Source organism: Myotis lucifugus, unplaced genomic scaffold (assembly GCF_000147115.1).
Source record: "Myotis lucifugus unplaced genomic scaffold, Myoluc2.0 scaffold_124, whole genome shotgun sequence".
NCBI lineage: Eukaryota > Metazoa > Chordata > Mammalia > Chiroptera > Vespertilionidae > Myotis > Myotis lucifugus.
In genome coordinates, this window is record NW_005871172.1 from 2,772,010 (window position 1) to 2,798,452 (window position 26,443).

At 35.8% G+C, this 26,443-nt stretch overlaps 1 protein-coding gene across 2 annotated transcripts in view; it reads left to right on the forward strand.

Moving 5' to 3' along the window:
- Positions 1–26,443, forward strand: part of SOX6 (SRY-box 6) — a 458,732-nt gene that overhangs the window by 129,695 nt on the left and 302,594 nt on the right. For both annotated transcript variants that reach the window (XM_006093837.3, XM_023758148.1), the window contains exons 2-3: positions 120–360; positions 21,038–21,245. In XM_006093837.3, coding sequence (XP_006093899.1) covers positions 124–360; positions 21,038–21,245 — 445 coding nt within the window. In that variant the 5' untranslated portion in view covers positions 120–123. The remainder of the gene's footprint in view (positions 1–119; positions 361–21,037; positions 21,246–26,443) is intronic.

Below are 26,443 nucleotides of genomic sequence, written 5' to 3' on the forward strand. Positions count from 1 at the left end.
TAGATGGTAAACATCTCTGAAGTTAGAGAATTTTTCTTTTTTCTGAAATAGTCAAATGTAAGGGATTTTTTTTTCCATGAACAGTCCTTTTTAATTCATGCTGTTTCCTTTTTCTGCAGAAGAATGTCTTCCAAGCAAGCCACCTCTCCATTTGCCTGTTCAGCTGATGGAGAGGAAGCGATGACCCAAGATTTGACCTCAAGGGAAAAGGAAGAGGGCAGTGATCAACATGTGGCCTCCCATCTGCCTCTGCACCCTATAATGCACAACAAACCTCACTCTGAGGAGCTACCAACACTTGTCAATACCATTCAACAAGATGCTGACTGGGACAGCATTCTGTCGTCTCAGCAAAGAATGGTGAGCTTTTAAAATCTGGCCACTGTTGCTAAGTGTGTCCATTAGTATGGCCTCATTACAAACAGGTGTTTTAGAGAAAGCTCAAAATACATATCATTACAGTTCATTGTGTTCAGATCATAGAACAACAACCATATATATTATTAATATTACTCTAACTGGGGAAAATTGGAAAATGGTTTCTGATTTAGTTTTTATCCATTATTAGGTCACCTTGCCAAAAAATATTTAATTTGGGGGAAGATTTGGTTGTCATATTCTCTGAACCTCTGAATTTAAGGTGATGAAGTTGATAATACCACAAAATAGGTATGATCAAATGAAGTGTGGCTGTGTATTAATATTAAAAAATTATATTAAGCAAACATGTCTAGGGGAATGAGATCATATGGAAAATACATCTTCAGTGAGGAAGTGCAGGTATTTATCATTTTTTACAGTAATTTTTGATTTATAATTAAGATTTTTCTCACTTAAATGCCTATAGATTAATTTCAAAAGGACATACAAAGCTTCTGAATATCATTGCATCAGACTATAGAAGTTTTCTGTAAAGGTAGAAACAACAACATCAAATACATGTAATGTGTTAGCCAGCTTTCTCATGTTAAATTCCATCATTAACCATCAAAACAGATCCATAGCAAGTAACATTAGTTGTCTAATTTACCGCAAATATACTTATTTTTTTAGCATCTAGAATTGACCAAAATCTTAACATATTTTATTTGATTAGGAATTTTAAAATTTGTTTTATATATCTTAACTTTTGGTTAAGTTAATGCGAAGTATTTTAGGTGGGCAGTTAGGAAAAGTTTTATTCCTTAATTAAAAAACAAGATAATATTTTAATCTTATTTTTGCCTTTACTACTAATAACATATATTTAAATTCTTGCCCTATGCTTAATGTCTCAGAACCAATTTAAAGATCTGATTTTATAATTTGTGGATGCATACACTTCTTTTTTAGATGATTTTGTAGACATAACTAGTGCTCTGGAGCAGTAGGTGAGATATAGGGGATTGGAAGAAAAACAAGACTTTTCTAGACTAACTTTAGGTAAGGGTATCATAATTTTATAATTAGATAGAATCACTGGAAGATTTCTTTTCCTTGAATAGGGAAAACAGAGAAGGTATGATAAAGCAAGACTAAAAGTCCGTTTTTCTGCTTGATCTTGAGTGCTTCATTTTATACCTCCAAGATAGCATGGGTGAAATAGATATTCAGTCACTGCCACTAGCTTTTGGCAAGATATTAGGGCTATGTTTTATTTTTGTTTCAATAAATATTTATATAGCACCTTCTCTGAGCACAGCATCCTACTTGGTGCTGGTGAGCAAAACATACATGAATATGCCTTCATGGAATTTATATCCAGGAGAGGGAACAAAAATAAATATATAATTAAGATTGTGATATGTGTTATATGCACGTATGCATACCCCATGGACATAGACAATGGTGTAGGGAAGGCCTGGGGTGGCTCAATGGCTGGGTAGAGGGGGTAAATGGGAATAAAATGGAGGACATTTGTAATACTGTCAACAATAAATTTAAAAAATTGTGATATGTGTTAGGAAGAAAAATAACAGAATGCTATGTGAGAACATAATGAAATAAACTTCATTTAGAATGGATAGATAGGAATGTCCTTGCTGACCTAAGGATAGGAGGAACTAGTCAGGCAAAGAATAAAAGAACGAGTAAAAATAGCAGAGGGAATAACATGTATGAAATATTTGAGGTGAGAAAAATATAGCTGAGTTTCAAGAAATTCAAGGTAGTCTTCGTGGCTGGAGTATAATAAGTAAGGATGCAATGTAGCATCAGATCGGGTTGAAGAGATTCGTAGGGGCTATATCCAACAATACCTGGTAGATAACATTGGAAGTGAGATTTGATTCTAAGTGCAATGGAAAGGCTTTGAAGGGTTTAAGAATATTTCAAGCAGATAATTCTAGCTGTAATATGAATGGATGGGAGGGAGACCTGTTGGGAGGCTATTTAAGAAATCCTGGTAAGAGATGATAGTGGCTTGGATTAGGCCAATGGGATAGAGATAGATATTTGCTTTTTTGCCAAATATAGCTATGGACAGATAAATAATTACATTGGAATATGTAGGTTGAATCAGAAATAATACAGTTCAAAATTTATTTTTTCAGAGAACACTTTGCTTATTTTTCTCAGTTAAATTTTGTGTGTATCTTGGCAAGTGCCAAATTGCTTTAGCGAGTTATTCTCAAAGTTTTATGATCTAAAATTTTGTTAGAAAATAGATATTAATAATGTGCTTAGCAAATTATACTAAGTGGAATTTATGGTAGTATAAAATAGTTTAAATTTACAAATATATGTTATATGTTAGTCTAAAAGAAATCATCCTTGTTTTCAAACTTTCTCTTTTGATATCAAGCATTGCTTTCCACTGGACCTTTTGTGTATTCTGAATTTCTAGAAGCCAAAACATTTTGTTTTAATTCCCACTCTATAGTATTTCCCAGCTGTGTACGTCTACGGTATAGTAAAAGGATTTAACAAATGGGAAGTAGCAGCTGCATTTGGAAATCCCCTTTGTGCTCCCTTTTCATTCAATAGATTCAATACTGTGTAAGAACTGTAACATCAGACCTGTAATGACTTATATTGCTAGTATTATATCACCAAACAATTTTTTTTACAGGAAAGAAAAACAATAGAAGGATTTTAGGTTTCTGGCCAGTCCTGCAAATCTACATATTCTCTCTCTCTCTCTCTCTCTCTCTCTCTCTCTCTCTCTCTCTCTCTTAATTATAAATATATAATTAAGATTGTGATATGTGTTATATGCACGTATGCATACCCCATGGACATAGACAATGGTGTAGGAAAAGCCTGGGGTGGCTCAATGGCTGGGTAGAGGGGGTAAATGGGAATAAAATGGAGGACATTTGTAATACTGTTGGGGTGGAGGGACTGTGATGAAAGTAAAATTTAGTAAATATTTTTTACCACATTCTACTTTCAAGTAAATGTAAAGTCCAAAAGGATTGTTATGAAGTTAAAGGAAATTTGTAGTTCTCCTCCATGGATCATATCTGTTACTGACTGTAATTGAACCCCATAAAATAGTTGTGGGGAAGTAAAATTTTTAAAAAAATCTAAAAATCAACAAAAATCCTATTAACACCTATTTGGTTTCCATTGCTATTTAGTTTCTGTGACGGTCCTCACTCACGAACAGTTAGAAACAGGCACTAAAAAGTTTCTTATCTACTGGGTTCAGAAGGCGTTTAAATTGAAATATCAAGACCACAGAGGAGCTTTTCTGTAGAGGAAAGACAAAGCAGAGAAGTTCTGCTAACCCCCACTTCCTGATCAGAAAAAAAAATTTTAAATGTTAAAATTCAGATTATTTATTTTGAGGTGGAACTATAGTAAAGTATGAGAGACCATACAGTTCCAAACAAAGAAAAGAATTCATGGCACAAGTAAAGAAGGGTAATAGAAATTTTAGAGATTGGCATTCAAAGATCAATTTCAGGTAAAAAAGTTTTAGACTCCACTGTTCATTACATTTACTTATATTATGGATACAAAACTGTTTACTTTTAAATTTAGACTTCTGTGTTAATTGGTATGATCCATTTGAAGGCTAAAAGGTTAGTGTAAATGAGGTTTCACTATCTTTGGTTGCTATGTACAATTACTACTCTTTTCATTATGATGTCAGTGTACCAGCACCTTTTTTTGTGGAGGAATATTGATTGTCCCCTGAAATATGTTTTTGTTTCCATTAGGACTGATTCATTAGGCAGGAATAAATTCACATAATTTTTTTATGAAAACATGTATCATGTATTATTCTTTTTAATGTTAACAAGCATGGAGGAACATTTTGTGGTAGTGTTTAGTGACTGGCATATGATACTGTGCTGTAATGATTATCTGCTAAAGATTACTTGAGTATATAGGACCTACTAAGTTTCAGGGGCAGGGACTTTCTTGTGAATAATACAGATGATGATTTCTCTATCATGGAAATTAGATTCTAGGAGTGTGGCAGACAAAGTTCCACAGAGTGAGACAATTTCAGACAATAATAAGTACAGTGAAGAAAATTAAATAAGAAAATGTGATTGAGATGACTTTTTATTTATTTATTTATTTATTTATTTATTTATTTATTTATTTATTTTTCCTTTATTAATTAAGGTATTACAAATGTGTCCTTATCTCCCTTTTATCCCCCCACCCCCCACTTATGCCCTCATCCCCCGAGATGACTACTTTTAACAGTCCAGGGAATGGGAATAACGAGAATGAACTAGCTATGCAAAAATTTGGAGTAAGTACAAGAGCTGCTTGGTGGTGTGTTTGAGCAACAGAATACAACAGAGTAGCTGGAGTGGAATGGATGAGGGAGAGAACAGTATGAGAGAAAATCAAGGAGGCAGGCAGGCAGATGGCAGATACTATGGGGTATCATATTCTGCAGTGAGGTGTTTGGACTTTACTTGAAGTGCAAGAGGAAGCCACTGGAAGATTTTAAGTGAAACTAACATGATTTGATTTCTGTTTTTAAAATATCACATTGGCTGCTGTGTAGAGAATGGATTGTAAGAGGCAACACCAGAAACAAGGAGACTTATTAGGAAAACTATTGCAGTAGTGCAGGTGAGAGTTTGATGCTCAGTGGAAGAGTGAACAGTTCTTTGAGGAGGTCCCATAGATTCTGAAGAAGATTCACACAGAAGGCGAGGAGACTATTTTAAATAATGTGCATGTGGACAGAACTTTAGTCAATAGTGAACAGGACATGAAGTTGCAGGGAGAGGGGGGAGGGTAGGCTTGCTCCTGGACAGAGAATAGTCCCATGTGAGGACAGAAGTCTTTTGCCTAAGAGTGAACTGTCTGCAAGTGACTTCTGGGGTAGGACTTGGGGATCTGGGTAATGTATCTCTTAAAAGATTTTAAAAGTGACAAGATTGTAAGTGGGGCATTCTCTACACATGTGTACATGTGCACTTACATGCCTGCTTATATTGATACATATTTTAAGCCAAAATGGGATTATATGCATCTGGCTTTTAACTACTAGTCCAATTAAGCAGAAATAACCATGCTGGACTTTCATCCCCAGATTATCAGAACTCCTTATTTTGGAGACCAGTTAAATTTCCCCAAGTGAGTTTTATCTTTTAGAAAAGTTTTAAGAACATTTTTCTGCTGTAAGTAAAAGATGCTAATAATGTCCTTTGTTGTAATTGAAAGAAAATAATAATAGGCATGTTGAGACATTTAATAAATAACTGTTGAGAACAATACTTTCTTGCTTGCAAACAATTTATCCTTGTCTGTATTTCCTGCTTTCAGTCCAATGAAGTTGCTAATCAACTCTGGAGAGTTTTATGTAGTTCACTGGAGTCATAAAAAGTCTGGTATGGACTTTGAACCATTTCTGGGAATGGAGCTGTTTTCATTACATGATAACATAGTCCAGGAATTTTAAGTGAGGATTCAATCTTTTTCAACCATGTTTTATGTTGTGACAGACTTCTAGAAGATTTCTAATTTTGTTGCCTTTTAAAAGATTTAAAAAACGAATTGTTGCTAGTTTTTGGTAAGATTTAGTCATTTAAGATCTAAGGTAGCACCCAAATGAAATGTATTTCCTCACTTTTATTGAGACTGTGCTTTAGAAGGTATAGTGAAATCAACTAGTTCACGCGGTCCTAAGTAGTTTATACTCAGTAGTTTATAGATTTAACACCTAAGGCAAAGTTCATGTGCATCTTTTTGGTACCTGACTGGTCTATGAAGCACTGGACAAAAATCCATAAACTATCAAGGTTTAGACTTTTTGAGAAATTGTTACTACTCCTTCATTTTAGGATTTTGGGAATTTATTCAAGTTAAGTAAAATTCAAACCAAAACTTTCGGTAACAAGTAGAAATGTCCATCCTTGACTTCCTGAGTCATGAAACAATATTCTTCAGGAAGCGATATGGGCAATTTCCATTTTCTATAAATTTGAAACTATATTAGCACACTGTACTGTCTCTTTTTAAACACATCTCAAAAGTTAATGACAAATTTATTTACAATTTAAACAAAAAATCAAACCATATTTTATTGCCTGGAATGGGTTGTGAAATAGACAACTCATGTTTTCTAGTGTTAACACATTGATTACCTTTCTATTTCCTCCCCCACCCCACAGTTAGTGGCACTGTTTCATTTCTGCTATTAAAGAATACTTATTTTTAAAAAATGTTCCCAAATTAAATAAAATGAATAGCATTACTTAAAATCTCTCTATGTTTATGAAAACTTGAGTTATTTTATCATTCTTCTTAATGATATAATACACCTTTCTAAATATACTTTTTGGAAAAGTTTTCTTACCAAGCATATTATCAAAATTTTTGTTGAATGTAGAAACATTAACATGCTTTGGTATAGTTGGCTTTTTTCCCCCCCTTGGGCAAGAAGGAACCAGGTATGCATACTGATGAACACACTCTAGTCATTAGCATGTGATTATGTGGGCTGCATATTGAGCACCTGCCAAAATATGAAAATCTAGTACTTTGCTACATCTGTGCAAAGACTTTTTGCATTTCTTTTGTATTTTGACAGTTCAAGGAAAATCAGACCCTGGTATCTTTTATTTTTTTTCGGTGTAATATAATTGTGTACATAGAATGTTTTCAAGGAGATGGGATTTGCCATGTTTATTTTTACTTAATTTTTTTCAGTTGGTATAAGATCCAGTAACTGAGGTTTGCAGAGTACTGACTGTAACATGAATCTCTTAACAAACTTTATCACTGACATTCACTGACAATTTACAACATTCCTTCACGGTCATCAGGATTATCTATTCTGGGATTCAGCCAATATTCCTCTAACTTACTTCATTTTTATATGATACCTTTATGCTTCATAAATATTTTTTTTTCATTTCTTGCACCAATAAGATGCTAGTGTACATCATAGTGATGCTTCTGTGATTTGACTGTTCCTATCTACTATCCATATGCAAATATTCCTCAGGACCAAAGGATAGTTTAGGCTCTATAACATTTCCAGACTCTTAGGGAAAGTCATGCTTGATAATTATTTAAAATAAGACTTGATTACTAATAGAAAATGTGGTAGGAACTAGTCTAGCAGAACAATTTGAGCAGGCTTATTACATTCAGCTTTTATTGTCTTGATGAATTCAAATGGCATTTAAACATAGTAGAAGTATTGTTTTGTTTTTTAAATAGGCTTCTTGTCATAATTGATCAGTATTAATCAATGAAAGCTGATCTCAAGACACCAATAATTTTCTGATTAAAGAAGAACTCCACAAGCCTGTTTTAGTATATAGGTGGTTCTGATTAATGTTCACTTTCTTGTGCAGAATTCCTTCTTGCTCAGTGATGATCTGGGTACATTACTATAATGAAATATGATACTGGAATAATGAAATATGCACATTTCTGTAATTCTTCTAAGCAATATTTTGTAGAAAGTATAATGTATGTATTATATAGCATGCAGTAATTTACGTGACTAATTTGAACTTTTCATGATTAGAATGAAATATGAAGCTTATGGTCCTTCTAGATCAGCATGAATAAGATGGTGATGTTTGGATAGGCAGCATATGTCTTTGGAAGGGGAAGCTGGGATTATACTTAACTCCTCCAGATCTACCTCCCCTTTCCTCCTCCTCCTCCTCCTCCTCCTCCTCCTCCTCCTCCTCCTCCTCCTCCTTTTCTTTCTTCTTCTTCTTTTTTATAAAGCATTTCATTTTTAAAATTGAGTTCATTTTTAAAATTGAGCTATACATATGGGGGCACAACCTCTATATAGGTCATATAATAGAGTTGCATCTTTTTAATTTTTTTTATGGTCTAAAGTTTTACATATGTCTCCTTTCCCCCCCAATTGACCCCCTCCCAAGTCATTCCCACCCTGGACAGGTCCCCACCGCCCTAGTGTCTGTATCCATTAGTTATGCTAATATGTATGCATACAAATCCTTTGGTTGCTCTCTAACTCCCCCCTCCCCTACCATTTGTCTCTGGATCTATTCTTGTTCATCAAATTATGTTGCTCATTATATCTCACATATGAGTGAGATCATGTGATATTTATCTTTCTCTGACTGGCTTATTTCGCTGATCTACCTTCTTACTTTAATTTGGAAGGGGGTTGCTTTCCATAAAAGTAAGTTTAACATAACAAATCCTGCTCCCATTGTTCAATCAGAGATGAGCTTGAAAGGGCTCTCTTTGATTATTGAGTCAAAACACCTGCATTAAGCAGGAAAGATCCTACTCTGTTCCTTCCTGAACATATCTAATCTTTCTTGAACACATCTAATGAATGTGCCTTAATTACCGTGATATGCAAATTATCCCACTGTTTGGTTGTCCCCTGTAATAAGTTTTCCTTATTAAAGAGGAACAAGAAAAATGTAACCTTTTTAAAGAGGAACAACTTCAAGCTATTATTCCTTTTGTTACTTAATCTTTTAATGTGATGACATATTTATTTTTTATACTATTAACCTCTTAAATATTATTTTGGTATTACTACATTCCCATGACCTCTAGGCATTATTTTTCTAAGTGATAAAAATTGAGTTCAATGATATATCTCTTTGTAAGCTATATTCTGAAATCAAAAGTATAAATTACAAACCTTTACCAATAATATTTTACAATCAGGTAAAAATTAGAAATGAATATTTATACATTTCATTTATCTTCTTTATATTTCATTAACACTTTAGAAAATGGAAAGCATTATTTAATAAAATGATTGAAAGTTATTTGTAAACTTTTGTTTGTATTATAATTTAATTCTGATTTATTTTCGCTGCCAGTGTACTGAGAGTATCTAGAATTCAATATTCTCAAGTTCATCAAACTTCTGGAAAGAAATTTCCCTCATTTAAGCATTGGTAGATTGTGGTGGTATAATAGGAGAGATTTGTTTGCCTAGAAACACAAAGAATTAGAACTTTTTTTGGCATTTACTGTTATTTAGAAACTTTTTGGTTAGTCTCAGTGGTAAGTTGGTAGCTTTTTAGATAGCATTAGGTTAGCTAGGATTAAGCTAATGTAATCCATGAAATTGAGAAAACTTTAACTCTTGAATTTAGAGTTAACATTTGCCCTTCAGTTGTATTAACTTATTTTGTACTTGCTATGCTTCTACCACAGATACCTGCTTCTCTCTCTTTTTTTTTTCTCACACTGATATGGTTTGTATGTGAAGTTAATTACAGTTTATTTTGCTTTGTGAAATTGACAGTAAGATTAGAGTTTAGTTCTCCTATTGGCTACTTTTTTTTTTATCTATGAGGAATAGTACAGTAGAGCCAGAAATCAATCTGAATATAAGTTTTGGGGTATTTGAAAGTTAAGAGCGAAAAATAAAAATTAACACCTCCCACTCCTGCCAGAAAGAAAGCATGTGTTCTATGTTTCTAACTGAACCATCAGTCCAAGTTTGTGTATTGCCTCCAGGTAGAGCAATGCACAGCTTCTATACATTGGGGGCACCTGATGACAAAATTATACTTCCACTTGCTGCTTTGTGGTAAATTGGTGACATTTTTGTGCTAGTTTCTCCTTCCCTGGAAATGTAAATATAGTTAGACATATAGGTAAGTAGATAGATAGCTGGATAGTTGTTTCATAAACAACATAGCCTCTGAAAAATCACTTTTACTTTCTTTGAACTTGTGCTCTCTGTAAAAACTTAAATCAGAGAGCTAGAGATGTTATTTATCTGTATCACTAACGGTTTCTGGGTAAGCCATTGTATGTATTTTACATATTAGAAGGAAATTTGAAGGCTTTTTTGGTGAAATTCTCAAACTTGGGAACCTTACTGGGCAAGATCCCAGGGAAGATGGGAGATTGTTGAGATCACAGAGTGTCTGTGAGTGCTCAGTGTGTATGGCACATAGAGCAATCTGCTCGCTAGTCCGTCTTCCCTTGGAAAATTAGGCCATGAAAGGATTTCACTGTAATAGAGCAGAATCTCTATTAAGGGATAAGTGGGGTTGACAGACCTTCATTGGGCTCTGGTACTTTTTAATGTTAAGATTTGTGAAGTATAAAGAGCATGATCTGATCTATTTTTGTGACCCCAGCCTCATCATTTAAAAATAGACACCCTAAACATGGGTAAATTATCACATCAATATTATTTCTGGGAGCCTAATTACTACCTCTTTTCCTCATGGATCCCAGCTACCTTGCCTTTTTCCTAAGAGTTTTATATCTTATTTTCTATTTTTTTGGAAACTACTCTAATACTCTCACCCACAATGGCCCTAGTTTTTATATTGAATTAAGAACAGATTTTTTCTGGAAACTGGATTAAACAAATTTCAACGGATACTTGTGTCATACTACTAGTACATGCACTCCTCTCCCTGCCAACACCTGTATCATGCAATAGGTCTTTAGTACCTTGACTCTCTTATTTTCAAGGCTATTTCCCTGTTTTTGGAAGATGGTAGGGAGGTGTTTTTGTTGTGTTTTGTTTGCTTGGTGTGTGTGTGTGTGTGTGTGTGTGTGTGTGTGTGTGTGTGTGTTTGCCTCCTTTGCTTCGGATTCTTTTTTTTTTAATAATATATTTTTATTATTGATTTCAGAGAGGAAGGGAGAGGGAGAGTGATGGAAAGATCAATGATGAGAGAGAATCATTGATGGGCTGCCTCCTGCACACCCCACATTGGGATCAAGCCTGCAACCAAGGCATGTGCCCTGAATGGAAATTGAACCATGACCTTATGGGTTGTAACTTGACACTCAACCACTGAGCCACGCCAGCCAGGTGGCTTCAGATTCTTAATTATGATATCTGGGGTGGATAAATCCCAACTTTCCCTTCACTATTTCTCATTTGGATGATGCAAAATAGGTTTGTGATGAACTAACTGACCAATATCTAGATTCTATGAATCATACTAGCTGCTCTGCTGTTTATATGTAAAAAAATACAGTTATTTTTTTATAAGCACACTCTGAAATGGGGAAGCAATGAAAACAACTGCAAAGGAGGAGAGCATGAAGATAATAAAATTGACAGTTGAGAAAGTAGTTACCTCTTAGCGAAACCTCCATGAAATCATTTGAGACTCTCCATGCATAGAAGCTGGCTCTGGAAAACTTTTTCAATTATACTTCTCCAACATCTGCATAATCATACTACTTCTTCCCTAATGCCTTAAGTCAGTGGTTCTCAACCTTGGCTGCACATTAGAATCACCTGGGAATCTTTTTAAAATCCTAATTTCTGGGCCTCATTCTAATGTGCAGCCAAGGTTGAGATCCACTGCCTTAAGTTGTCATCTCTCTCTCTCTCTCTCTCTCTCTCTCTCTCTCTCTCTCTCTCTCTCATCAGTAGAAATATTTTCCCTGGGGTTATTTAGGAAAGGATGTTATCTCTCAGAAGGCCTGTGTTTAATCTCTGACACTAATTTGCTGTGTGACATTAGAGAAGTCACTTCAAATCTCCTGACTTCAGTTTCCTCATCTCAAACATGAAAGATTTGAACTATAATCAAGTCTCTTGCTAATTCAAAATTTGTTCATTTCAAGGTTAAAATTGTCTTAGCCAACTCAACATAGCCTGATAGTGTTGTTTAGGTTGAATATCATATGGTAGTTTGAATACTAATGAATTGCCAGATGAAAGTAGCTGTCTGGTTTGGAAGGCATATGCATCAGCTAATAGAATGTTGCTCCATGTGTTGGGGAATTCACTACCATGTGGACTCACCTTAAAGCTCTTCTTACTGTTCCATTACCAAAAAGTTATAAGTATTCTCATCTGTGAAGTTGCCTATCCATGATCTTTATTATCTCTCAGTGATCATGTGCCTTAATTCTTTATTTAGACAATATTGAGCACATTCATTTCAGGGCACTACTATTTAAGAGATCCAGAGAAACAAACTGGAACATACTCAGGAAGAGAATGATCTGTCTGGCTGAACCATATCTTATGAGGAGGAAATGAAGAAAATGGGGATGTTTTGCCAGAAAAAGAAAAGATACAAGGTTACTATAATGCTGTGTGTATGTATTGAAAGTGCTGCTGTTATAAATGTTTCTATGGGATGGAAATGTTTCCATGGTTTGAAGGCATAGGATTCATATTCCCATAAATAAGAATGTTTGACAACCCTCCAAAGATAAAATCAACTGCTTTGAGAAGTGCCAAATCTTCTATCAGTGAAGGTGTTTAAGGAGAGGCAAAAAGTTGCTTGCCAGGGAAATTTTGACAGCCATCATCACTACTACCACCACCATCATTTAATGAGCATTTACTATATAACAGGTGTTTTATTTTTATTAATTAATTTAATTTTCATATCAACACTATGAGGTAGGTTCTGTACTCCCATTTTATAGATGAGGGAATTAAGGCACAGAGAAATTATCTAACTTGTTTGGGGTTATATGGGAGATAGATGGAAAAACATATTTAACTAGAAAATCTGACCCAAAGATCTTTTAGTTGTTAACTATTATACTACATTTCTTGCATAGGAAATTCAAGTACTAGATGGTATTGAACAATTGGATTTTTAAGGACTTTTGAATCTTGAGATTTGATTCTATATGGAGGCTGGTGGTATATAGATAATGCAAGGCTGTTCTATGTGATTGTCTTGACAAGTTTAGAGATTTCAATATTTTTCTATATTTACTCTGTTCACGATATTTACTTCCATTTATTAAATATGGTGATGAGGACATCTTAAAAAACTTTTGTCTTGTAATTTTTTTCTTGGGATCAAAATAATATTTTTAAAATGGCTTTTCCTTCTTGGACTTTAGGAGTCATGACACTTTAGCAAATATTGGTAAAAAAAATCTACATTCTGACACATCGTGAATAAATTTATTGTTATTGAACAGTATAGTAATATAATAAAGTGGCATGATATTATTCCAATTTTGAGAATGCTATGTAAATTTAATATATTCTACCAGTATCATTTTTAATAAAAGAGAAAAAGAATATATTTTATTTCACTATTAGAGCAAATGATACTTTTGTCAGGAATTAAACTGTTGGTAATTGGAGCCAAATTCAGTATTTTCATTTATATAAGCTTTTTAAAACCAACGTTTTTCCTCAAAATATGTCACATTGGAGAAAAATATACTTTTTCCTCTGAGAAAGAACCTATAAATGTTAGCAATTTAGTTCTCAGCATATTAAAAAGGTTAGATTTCCTTTGTTAGCAAGAAGTTATTGGAACCTAGATTAGATAAAGCTTTTCTGTCAGTCACTCAATAACACCATAGTAAAATGTCTCTTATACAGCACAGTCTCAGGCCATTTTTGGTTCTTCCAAAAAAAGTTTTTTAAAGCAGATAATCAGAAAAAGTAGTACATATATAGTATATATTATAACTTAATATATTAATCACTGACATGGTTAAGTTGCCAATACATGTAACTTTAGTTGGTTTTATTATTGTTTTTAATTTCTTTATAGACATTGCATTCCTTAATTCCCTTCAGCAAAAGATTACCAGGAACATATCTATAGTTAAACAAATTGGATTTCTTCATTGCAGTAAAGAGAACACACCATAGAGAACCATGGAGTGTCTCAGTAAGAGAATGTTGGAAATAATCATTTTTAGGATTTAGACTGAGTGATTTAGGGTAGGGTCTGAGAAAACAGAGGTTTGCTATAGATAGAGGGAATGTCACTTCTATCTCAATAAAGCTTATCTTTAGGGAAGGCAGACTAGAGTGAGGTAAAGCTATAATTAGAGAGGCAGTATAACAAAATGGAAGAGCAAAACAAAAATGACAACATGCAATGCAGTAAGACTGAACACATTTAAATCAGCCTTGCTAATGCGTGGAAGAAAGAGTAAGAGAGGGTAATATTCTGTCCTATAATTAGATTGGGCAGCAGAAAGGGAAGTTGATTAATTCAGCTGCTTAGAGAGTCCATTTCCTAGTCGTTTCTCCTAACTTCGATGACTTCTGCCTGTATGTGTGTTTCAACTCCATTATGTAGGGCAAGAATTCCATTCCTGGTCAGAAATGGTCTCTGGCCCATGGTCTGTGACTTTCTCAAATCCTGACCCTTCTCTGACTTTTGCAACCTTAGCCCACTGCTCTCCTCTGTTCACCATGTGGCTGCCCATTCACCTTCCTGGGCTAGGTGCAGTTGGCAACCTAGATGAATCAGAGCAGACACATTCTCTAGCTGCTCCTGGCCAGAATGGAGTTAATCCATATGCTGTTAGGTTGAATGGAAATTCATAGTATCCCCAGAAAATTCTAATTACAAGTGGTAAGGTTACTGGAGCTTTGGGAGGGTCAGGTCTTGGTGGGATTAGTTTGGGATGACTTCATAAAGAAAGTGGTTTTTGAGCATATATTGATTATTCTACTTAGATGAGTGAGTATAAAAAAAACCTAAAAATGGTGCCAGTGGTTATCATGACAGTATTTTCAGAACTGAAAATTGAAACAAAGGACAATTGGATAAAGGGTATTTGAATTTAATAATAAGAGTAGTTATCATTTATTGAGTCTTATATGATAGGCACTGTACTAAATGCTTTATACATTATTCATTTCTCACAGCAGCGATTTGAGGATATAATTATAACTCCATCCTATAAAAATGCAGAGATTAAACTCCCATCCCCTTGACTATGGGCAAACCTTGGTACTCACTATTAAATAGAACACACTGACAGTTTACAGGGCATGACTTCTCAGGCGAGGTTAGAAACAGTGATACAGATTTCATCTGGCTCTTTCTGGGGGCATGTACCTTTGGAAGCCTGGACTATCATGTTTGAAGCTAACATGATGGAGAGAAAACATCATGTAGAGAGATCACGCAGAGATAGAGGATGATGTCTAAGGAACCCCATACTTCAGCCCTGAGCTTTTGAAGTGTTTACATTTGGGAGTAAAGAAGTCTTTGAGATGATTCCAACCTTAGCCACTGACTTAATGGCAACCTCAAGAGAGGCCTCGAGGCAGCACCAAACAGCCCAGATGCTCCTGAATTCCTGACCCACAGTTAGCATAAAAGATAATAAGTGATTATTGTTTTAAGCACTGAATTTTAGGGTGATTTTCATACAAGAATTGATAAACTAATTTTATTTATTTATTGTCACTGTGGAATGGGAAAAAAAAACATTGGATATGATATCAGAAAACTACATTTAGATTTTAGTTCTGCCAGCTATACCTGTGTGGCACAGGGGAAGCCACATAATCTCTGAGTGTTACTTTTCTTCCCAGTGAAAACGAGGATGCAGAATTTTGTATTCAGTTATTGGCAACCCATTTTTAGTACAGTATCTAGAGACTGGAGTGCATCTGAGGAGAAAGACAAAGGATCTGGAAATTATGTCAAATGAGAAATTAGTTGTAGAAACTGGAGGAATTTCACCTAGAAAAGGACTATTTAATGCTTCTCTTAAGATGTTTGAACAACTCTAATAGGGAAATGAGAGTAAATTGATTTTGTGAATCTTTTGAGGGCAAACAGGAAATATGGGTGATAACTATAAGGATATAGATTTTAGCTGATATAAGGATGCCCTTTTAAATAATGAGATTTATTAGAAAAAGTTATTTGAGAACCCTCAACTATAGAAATACCAAGAAAGTAAGTTTTTTTTCTGGTTTTAGTACAGGGAAACTATAATGTACTAATCTTCAAGAAGGCTAAACTGTGTTCTCTTAAATTTACTTTTATATTTTTTCCAAGCATCTCTTTATTATATAAACAATATTTCTGATGCCAGGTGGATGCTAGACTTGTCAAGGGGCATCACTTAGTAAGTTATATAATGTCTAACCACTATGATATATATCTGAAACTAATTAAATCATATATCTAGTACTATATAATTACAAAATATAATTTAAAAATTTAATTAAAAATACCAAAAACACACAAAAGCAATATTTCACCAGTTATAAGTTAGAAAACACAAATAAGGAAAAAAGAAAGACATTTACCAATAATATCATCACCATTTAGAAATCACACCTGAAAAATTGGAGCAATATTATTTTAATATGCTATTCCAGTTTTATTGAGATATAATTGATCAATAACATTATATTAGTTAAAGGTGTACAACATAATGATTTGACATGTGTGTATTGTAAAATTATTGCCACAATAAGTTAGCATCCATTACCTCACATGTTTTTTAATTGATGTATAATTGATATAAAATGTTATATTAGTTTTAGGTGTACAGCATAATAATTCATGTGAATAGCATAATGATTCAATATTTGTATATATTGTGAAGTGATCATCACAATAAGTCTAGTTAACACCTGTCACCATCCATACATGTTTTGTTTTTACTATTTACTTTTTTATCCCTTCAGACACAAAAACATCTTACTAAAATATTCTTAATTTGTGAAAATTGCTTTCCTTTTCTAGAAACTCTGCCTAATGACTTTTTTTTCTGGTCCTACTGGGTACTTTTTCACTCTTCTACATATAATTTTTGTACTGTGCTTAACTGATTTCCAGTGAAATACTCTTTACATCATTTGAATCAACAACATTATTTTATTCATTGTATTAGGACTAAGATTCTTATGAGTAATATTTTGAAAAAATATTTTACTGTTAGGTCTGGTGAGGTCACTGATGTTAAGGATTGAAAGAAAACAAATTTATAGCAAATTTTCTTTGAATGAACTAATGCTTATTCCGTGCCCCATATACTCTGCTTTTTGTGCTGTTCATGTGTTCAGTCATGTTATTCAGCGGTTGTTTTCACAAGAAAGGTCAAAAGAAGAGAGGTAATCTCCTTTATGTTATTTTTAAAAATTACAACTAACCAGGCTTCTTAAAATTATTCATAATTATATCTGCATTATAACATTAAGGCAAAGCACATTTATTTCATTTGCCTTAGGGATTGATGTTTCTTAAAGTGAGGTACATCAGAATTAAAGTAACTGTGATCAGAATCACTTGAGATGTTCCTCAAAATTTATATTCCCGAGTCCTACTCTTCAGGGTATGGGAGGAGATGAAGGAATCTGCATTTAACATACTTGCCAGGGGATTCTATATCTTGAAGTTTGAGAATCACTGCTTTAGGGAAATATTGTCTCAGATCTCTCCACCGTTGTGCTGCAGTGACATGCATTAAGACTCAGATATTATCATTGGGAATCTTGCCTCAATTGATATTTCATAGAACTTTTTTTTAAAACTTACAGAGTAAGTTGAGCTTTTTTTCTTAAGAAAATGTATTTAAAAATGGTTTAGTCCTCTAGAAAAAAAGATTAGAGATTCTTAGTCAAGTCTCTTTTTAAAATTTGGCATGATTGCCTTTTATCGAACAGTAATTTCTTCATTGAAAGTGTTTGGATTTGTGTGCCCCTTTACTCAGATAAAATGCCTAGAGGCCTCCACTCATGAAAGGCCAATACTGCTTAAGGTTTAGAAAGATAAAAGTGAGGGCCAAAATTAATAAATTTTGTCCCTTTCTATTGTTCCTAAGAATGTTATAAAATTACTTATATGATTGAAGCCATTTATGATTTCATTCACTGCCTATCTGGGTGCCTTGGTGAAATCATGACTTTTCAGCTTCTTGTTCCCTGCTTCTTGGTGGTGTTGAGCCACTTTGCACACATTATGGGGCTGAGGACAGTGTGTGGGTAATCAGTGTGGGAACCCATGGTTACTGTCTGTGGTGCAGGATGGCAGTGACCACATTACCATGAGTAAAAAAACCCAAGAATTGTAGTTGATCTAACAAGTAAGTGACATGAGTAAGTAAGACTGAAATTAGTCCTGAGAGAAAAAAAGTGGTACTGTATGGAGCCCAAATGCTTTAAAGACAACTTAAAGTTGTTACTCAGGCTGGAGAGCCATTCTTACCATATTTCGAGTGATGGAAAAATTTGCTTTATTATGGACAATGGTGAGTCATCTGTAAGCAACACCTCCTCATGTTTTGACTTGGTCTTCAATCCCTTAGATTGAGTCAGAATTTGTTTTTGACTTATAGGCTATGCTATAAGACTAGTTTGCATTTGAAATGAAAGTGACTGAAGCATGATTGATCAAATGGTAATTATCAATTCAAAAACACTTAGGTCAGATTTCTGACAGGGACAGTATTAAGAGGTCAAAATGGCTTTCCAAAACATACCTCAGTTTTTGTTTGTCCAAAGTGAAGAATCAAGAGACCATTCCAAAAAGCCATGTTTAAGGCCTAAACATGATTGGCATCTAGTGGAGTTCCTCTGCAACACTCCACAGCATTATTGTAAACTTTAATGGAATATAACATCTCTCCTGGGAAGGAAGAGATCTAGGACCAAGGTAAAGAAGAGCTCTCTTTCCTGCCCTGCCCCATTAATTGTATCATTTTTACTTGATTTCAGCACAAATGTAATGAGCATTTACTCTGTGATAGTCATTGTGCCAACAATGGGAATGTGGAAAAGATTAAGATTTGGCTCACAATAATTTTTTTGCATGTGTCTGTCCAGTTTTCCCAACACCATTTGTTGAAGAGGCTGTCTTTACTCCATTGTATGTTCTTGCCTCCTTTGTCAAATATTGACTTGTAATGGTGTGGGTCAATTTCTGAGGTTTCTCTTCTGATCCATTGGTCTATATGCCTGTTCTTGTGCCAGTACCAGGCTGTTTTGGTTATAATAGCTTTGTTGTATAGTTTGATATCCAGTATTGTGATCTCTCCAACTTCATTCTTTTTTCTCAAGTTTGCTGCAGCTATTTGGGGTTTTATGATTCTGTATAAACTTTTGGAGTATTTGTTCTAGTTCTGTGAAGTATGCTGTTGGTATTTTAATAGGGATTGCGTTGAATCTATAGATTTTTTAAAATTGAATTTATTGGGCTGACATTTGGTTAGTAAAATTATACAGGTTTCAGGTATACAATTCTGCAACACATCATCTGTATAGTGTATTGTGTGTTTACCACCCCAAGTCGAGTCTCCTTCCATCACCATTTATCCCCCCTTTACCTTCTTCTACCTTCCCCCATCCCACCTTCCCTCTGGCAATCACTATACTGTTGTCTGTGTCCATAAGTCTTTCTTTTTATTTCTTTGCTTAATTCCTTGACTCACAATATTTTAATAGCTTTATTGAGATATAATACACATAACTATTTATCCATTTGATATATACAATTCAGTAGTTTTAAAAATATTTTCACAGACTTTACAATATTCAATTTAGTTCAAGACTCATAACATTTTTCACTAGAAAAATGTTTAGGTTCAGAGGGGGGATAATCCTCCTTGACTCCATTCCTAAGTCTGCTCCTTCCATCAGGATAATAGCACCTTTTATTAAACACCACTGCCTATGAGCTTAGCATTGCGTCTAATTACTTTATAACTGTTATCTCATTATATGCTCCCAATAACCCTGAAATAAGTTTTATTCCAACCTTCTGTAAAATGATGATAATGTATACATACCTAACATTTATTGAGTACAATTATTATTTAATATATGAGGAAACTTACTTCTCTAGATTCCTTTTCCTTCCACCCCTTCCCACTAATTATTAACTGTAACTTACCTTCTGCTTCTTCCTCTACGTAGTTCTGGAAGCTTGCCAGGCTTCTTTGTGAAGATGGAGAGAAATATAGGAGCAGATAGGATTTTCAAGCTTCTGATGAGAATCACAAAGGCTTTAGTTCACGACATTTCTTATTGGGAGAGAGACTGCCCAAGCACAGACAGATAAGGCGAATGCAAGACTTCTGATGGGCAATGGCCAAATAGTAGTTGCTTTCAGCCCTCAGTTCTGATTTAGAGAGATATTTAAATATTTTCTTTCTATAAACTTTTAGGTGTCTATTATTTTTAATCTAAGATTTGTTTTTCCTCCTCACAGTTGGCCAACTTTCCCTATACTGTGAAGTAATTCATGTGCAAATATTTCTGTAACAAACTTGTTCTTTTGTAAACAAACATAAACAACAAACCATTTCTAAATACCACATGAGAAATGTGTGTGACTATGATAAAGGTAAGGAATAGAAAGAGGTTTCTGAAACTTTTGATAGATAGACAGCTAGAAAAAAAGTGATTTTCCCCAAACCCAACACACAAAAATATTCAGGTTAGTTATTTTTCTGGAAGTGACTTAGACATTTTTTATATTTTCTGATGAACAATTAACAATCATTGAAGCAATTTCTCTACTGTTTCTAAGTTCAAGGATGATAATGTTTTTGTGATGTATATGTATTTTTAGGCTGTGCTAATTAAACTGCCAATTTAAAGAAAAACTTTACAAATTCTAATAATTAGTAATTGAATCTAAACTATTTTAAAAGAAGGGCACAAATGCAGAAGAAGTTGAGGTGTCCATTTTGAAATTGGTTTTGAACCACTTAGGTTGCTTTTAATAAAAACAACAATGTACCAGTATGAATCTGCATTTTCAGATTAGTTCCTTTGATAATTGCTTTAGTGTTTAGTATTTTTTTAAGTGGAGATAGTTACTGTATTTTATTTGTCCATCTAAACATCACATATTGTCATTCTGAGTTTGAGTTTGGGATTTTTTTCTCTCAATGATATGCAAAGAAACAAGTATTCTAATGGTTTTATTTTATTCTGTTTTTCTAGGAGTCAGAGAATAATAAGTTATGTTCCCTATATTCCTTCCGAAATACCTCTACCTCACCACATAAGCCTGACGAAGGGAGTCGGGACCGCGAGATAATGACCAGTGTTACTTTTGGAACCCCAGAACGCCGCAAAGGGAGCCTTGCCGATGTGGTGGACACACTGAAACAGAAGAAGCTTGAGGAAATGACTCGGACTGAACAAGAGGGTATGTGTGGACTTAACTGTTGGGCTTTATTCTTTTAAAAATTCCAGGCCTTAAAAAAAAAGAGTGGGATTTCAAGGGCCAGAGAAGTGCATAATTGGCACTAGCCTGGAAAAAGTTATTCAGAGGTTACCATGGTGATGGCAGATTGTGATCCATTAGGAGTGTTAAGCAGATAGCTCCATTTATGTAACATTTTTGTGCATTTTTTTTGTTCTTATGATAACAAATCAAGGTTTTAAACTGACTATAAGCCTTGCCCTGGAAAAAGAGTATAGGAATTTTTTTCAGCTGCAACTTTACTTTTTTCTCTCTCCTACTTCCTTTTGTTGGATAGTGTTTGATTATGAAAAATCAATTGCTTAAAAAGCAAAAAGAAAACCCAAAGCAATTTATTTCTCCTCATTTTTAGAAATATTATAAATATTATTATTTTACCTCCAAACGTTAGAGCATTGAGGGTTTCTAATATTGTTAAAGCTAAATGTTCAAGGGGGAAGTGCTTTGACACAGGACATCTACTCTAATATTCCATATCTACCTTCTCTCCCACAAGAATCCACCTAGGTTCAAGTATCTCTAGACTCTTTTATAATACTTAGTAAAAATTTATCTTTATTGTTGAAAGTATTACAGATGTCTCCCTTTTCTCCCCCATTAATCTCCTCTACCCTGCACCTGCTACTTTCCAGCCCCCATCCCCCAGGCCTTCACAACACTATTGCCTGTGTCCATGGGTTATGCATATACTAGTATGCATACAAGTTCTTTGGTTAATCTCTCCCTTGCCACCTCCATCCCCACCTTCCCTCTGATGCTTCTATGTTTTCAGTTAAATACATCAAATCTAAGTGATTGCTATAATGTGCATGTTCTTTTATATTTTATGTACAGATTTTAGACTTTAAAATGTAGGATAATTAATGGTTCTGGATTTACTACTAACATTGTAAGTTTAAATCTCTGTGGCATATAGGGAAATGGGGATTTGATATAAGGGAATTTTTCATGTTACTTAATTTTATTCGTTCAAGGGCTCAAAAGTTTAAAAACTTTCAAAGTAAATTTTGTGGAAGTTTCAAATTAATTTTTGTGGATGTGTTTAGCACATCAGCAATTTTTGTGGAAATTCTAGAATGTATTACATGCTTTTCTTTCTTACTAACCACATTATATAGCATAAAAGTAAATATTATTTGATGATTTGAAGTCATGATGCAGTAGCCTATGAACGCCAATACCTATCTAACAGTTAACATGACCCTGGGTAAGTTCTAAAATATCTCTGAGTCACAAAATTTAAAAGTTGATATGGTACCTATATCTGACTTGGTAACTCAAACATTTTGAGAATTAACTATAATAATGAATATAAAAGTCTCGTATGAACTGCAAACTGCATAAATTTGAGGTATTACAATGATTATAATATTATAAATGTCAGTTATATTACCATGCTATAATGTAATGATGCCCCCAGAAATCACTGGGATAATTAAGACTGTTTGGCTTTATGGTTATTTCCTTGTAGTTACAAAACTTTGGAGTTCTTGTGTTTTTTTTATATAGATATAATTTTCAGTGTGTGTGTGTGTGTGTGTGTGTATGTGTGTATGTGTTGGTTTCTCTTCTTTAGGTTGCAGGCTGCTACTTCTTGCTTAGTTGTGAATAATTTCTAATTTTCTCCTATCCTATCTAATAAAAGAGAAACATGGTAATTAGCCGTACAGCTGCTACCCTTCCCATTGGCTAATCATTGAGATATGCAAATTAACTGCCAACCAAGATGGCGGCCGGCAGCCAGGCAGCTGATGCGAACAGGGAGGCTTGCTTGCTCCAGTGATGGAGGAAGCCAGGTTCCCCGCCTGCCTTGCCGGCCTCTCAGCTGCTCTCTAAGAAACATTGTAACAAATATAGAAGCTAAACAAAACCCCAGAAACCTGCTTTAGTCAGCCAGGCTTCAGCCAGCAGGACCGCAACATTGTTTCAAATACAGAAGGTAAACAAAGGCCAGAAACCTGCTTTCAGCAGCGGAGGCCTCATAGCTGGAGCTGAGCCTCAGAGCTAAAGCTGGCCCAGAATAAAAAAAAAAGAAAAAAAGGACAGGTTGGGAGCTTCAGTCACTCGCCAGCCTGAAAACAGCCCTCAGCCCCTCACCCAGGCTGGCCAGGCACCCCAGTGGGGACCCCCACCCTGAAGGGTGTGTGACCAGCTGCAAACAGCCATCATCCTCTCATTCAGGCTGGCCAGGCACCCCAGTGGGGACCCCCACCCTGATCCAGGACACCCTTCAGGGCAAACCAGCTGGCCCCCACCAGTGCACCAGGCCTCTATCCTATATAGTAAAATGGTAATATGCCTCCCAGCACTGGGATCAGCAGAGCTGCGAGGCCTCCCAGCACCAGGATCAGCGTGACAGGGGGCAGTGACCAAGCCCCCTGATCGCCCTGTGGCTCTGTGTGTGACAGGGGGCGGGGCCACAACCTCCCTATCCGCCCTGCTCTGTTCGTGACAGGGGAAGGCGCCCCAACCCCCTGATCAACCCTGCTCTGTGTCTGATAGGGGGGAGCTCCCCAACTCCCTGATCGCCCTGCAGCTCTGTGTGTGACAGGGTGCGGCACCCCAACCCCCTGATCGGCCCTGCTCTGTGTGTGACAGGGTACGGCGCCCCAACTCCCCCCCACGGGCCCTGCTCTGTGTGTGACGGGGTAGAGCCATAACCTCCCCATCGGCCCTGCCCTGAGTGTGACAGTGGCGGCGCCCCAGCCACCTGATCTGCCCTGCTCTGTGTGTGACAGGGGGCGGCGCACCAACCCCCTGATCAGCCCTGCTCTGTGTGTGACAGGGGGCAGGGCCACAACCTCCCTATCCGCCCTGCTCTGTTCGTGACAGGGGAAGGTGCCCCAACCCCCTGATCAGCCCTGCTCTGTGCGTGACAGGGGGGAGCTCCTCAACCCCCTGATCGGCCCTGCTCTGTGTGTGACAGGGTACGGAGCCCCAACCCCCCCTGATGGGCCCTGCTCTGTGAGTGACAGGGGGCAGCGCCCCAACCCCCTGATTGGCCCTGCTCTGTGCGTGACAGAGGGTGGCGCCGCAACCTCCCTATCGACCCTGCCTTGAGTGTGACAGGGGGCGGTGCCCCAACCCCCCAATCAGCCCTACCCTGAGCGTGACTAGGGGTGGCATCGCAACCTCCTGATCTGCCATGCTCTGTGCATGACAGGGGGCGGTGCCCCAACTCCCCAATCGGCCCTGCTCTGAGCCCGACCAGGGGCTGCACCTAGGGATTGGGCCTGCCCTCTGCCACCCGAGAGCAGGCCTAAGCCAGCAGGTCGTTATCTCCCAAGGAGTCCCAGACTGCGAGTGGGCACAGGCCGGGCTGAGGGACCACCCCTCCCCCCCCCGAGTGCACAAATTTTTGTGCACCGGGCCTCTAGTTAATCTATAATTCATGAAATTAGATGATCATGACATTCTGGACTATATTTAAAATATGAATAAATGTCTGGGTGAATTACTGAGAGATTCTAGGTAATATTGCTGCAGCTATTCAGGGTCTTCTTATTTCATATGAATTTTTGGAGACTTTGTTCTAGGTCTGTGAAATATGCCGTTGGTATTTTAATGGGGATTGCATTGAATCTATAGATTGCTTTGGGTAATATGGACATTTTAATAATGTTGATTCTACCAGTCCATGAACACGGTATATTTTTCCATTTATTTAGGTCTTCTTCTATCTCTTTTTTTCAATCTCCTTTAGTTTTCTGAGTAAAGGCCTTTATCTCCTTAGTTAAGTTTATTCCTAGATATCTTAATTTTTTTGGTGAAATAGTAAATGGGTTTTTTTTTCATTTCTTTCTTTCATTCTTTCTTTCTAGTTTCTCTTTCTGTGAGTTAATTATTGGTGTATAAAAAAGTCATAGAATTCTGGATGTTAATTCTGTATCCTTCTACATTGCCAAATTTATTTATGAAATCTAGTAGTTTTTTGATGGAGTCCCTAGGGTTTTCTATGTACAATATCATGTCATCTGCAAATAATGACAGTTTTACTTCTTCCAATTTGCTAGAATTTTGTTGAGGATTTTAGTATCTATGTTCATCAGGGATATTGGCCTGTAATTCTCTTCCTCTGTAGTGTCTTTATCTGGTTTTGGGATTAGGATAATGCTGGCTTTACAGAAAGAGCTTAGAAGTATGCCTTCCTCTTGAATTTTTGGAATAATCTGAGGAGAGTAGGTTTTAGTTCTTCTTTGAATGTTTGGTAAACCTCCCCTGTGAAGCTGTCTGGACCAGAGCTTTTGTATGCTGGAAGTTTTTTTGATTACTGCTTCAATTTCCTCCATAGTTATCAACCTATTCAGATTTTTTGATTCTTCCTGATTGAGTTTTAGAAGACTGTATTTTTCTAGGACTATGTCCATTTCGTCTAGGTTGTCCATTTTGTTGGAATAGAGTTGTTCATAGTATTTTTTTTTTTTACAATCCTTTGTATTTCTGTGGGGTCAGTTGTTACTTCACCTCTTTCATTTCTGATTTTGTTTATTTGAGTCCTCTCTCTTTGTTCCTTGGTGAGCCTGGCTAGAGGTTCATCAGTCTTGTTTATCCTTTCAAAGAACCAGCTCTTGGTTTTATTGATCTTTTGTATTTTTTTTTTGGTCTCTATGTCATTTATTTCCACTGTGATCTTTATTATTTCCTTCCTTCTGCTTACTCTGGGTGGTAGCTTTTTGATATTGGTTTTGGTGATGATATTTTGAATATGACATCAAAAGAAAAAGCAGCAAAAGGAAAACTTGATAAGTGGGACTATATCATACTAGAAAGTTTCTGCACAGCAAAGGAAACCATCAACAAAATGAAAAGGCATCTGATGGAATGTGAGAAAATACTTGTACATCATATGTCTGATAAAAGGCTAATATCCAAAATATGTAAAGAATTTATATAACTTTAGAATGTTATAAAAAGGACAAGAAATTACAAGTGTCGGTGAGGATGTGGAGAAAAGAGAACTCTTATGCATTGTTGGTGGGGATGTAAACTGGTATAACCACTATGGAAAACAGTATGGAGGTTCCTAAAATAATTAAAAATAGAACCACCATAGATCCATTGATTTTACTTCTGGGTGTTTATCTGGGAAAAAACACACCCAACACTAACTCAAAAAGATATAAGTATCACCATGTTCATTG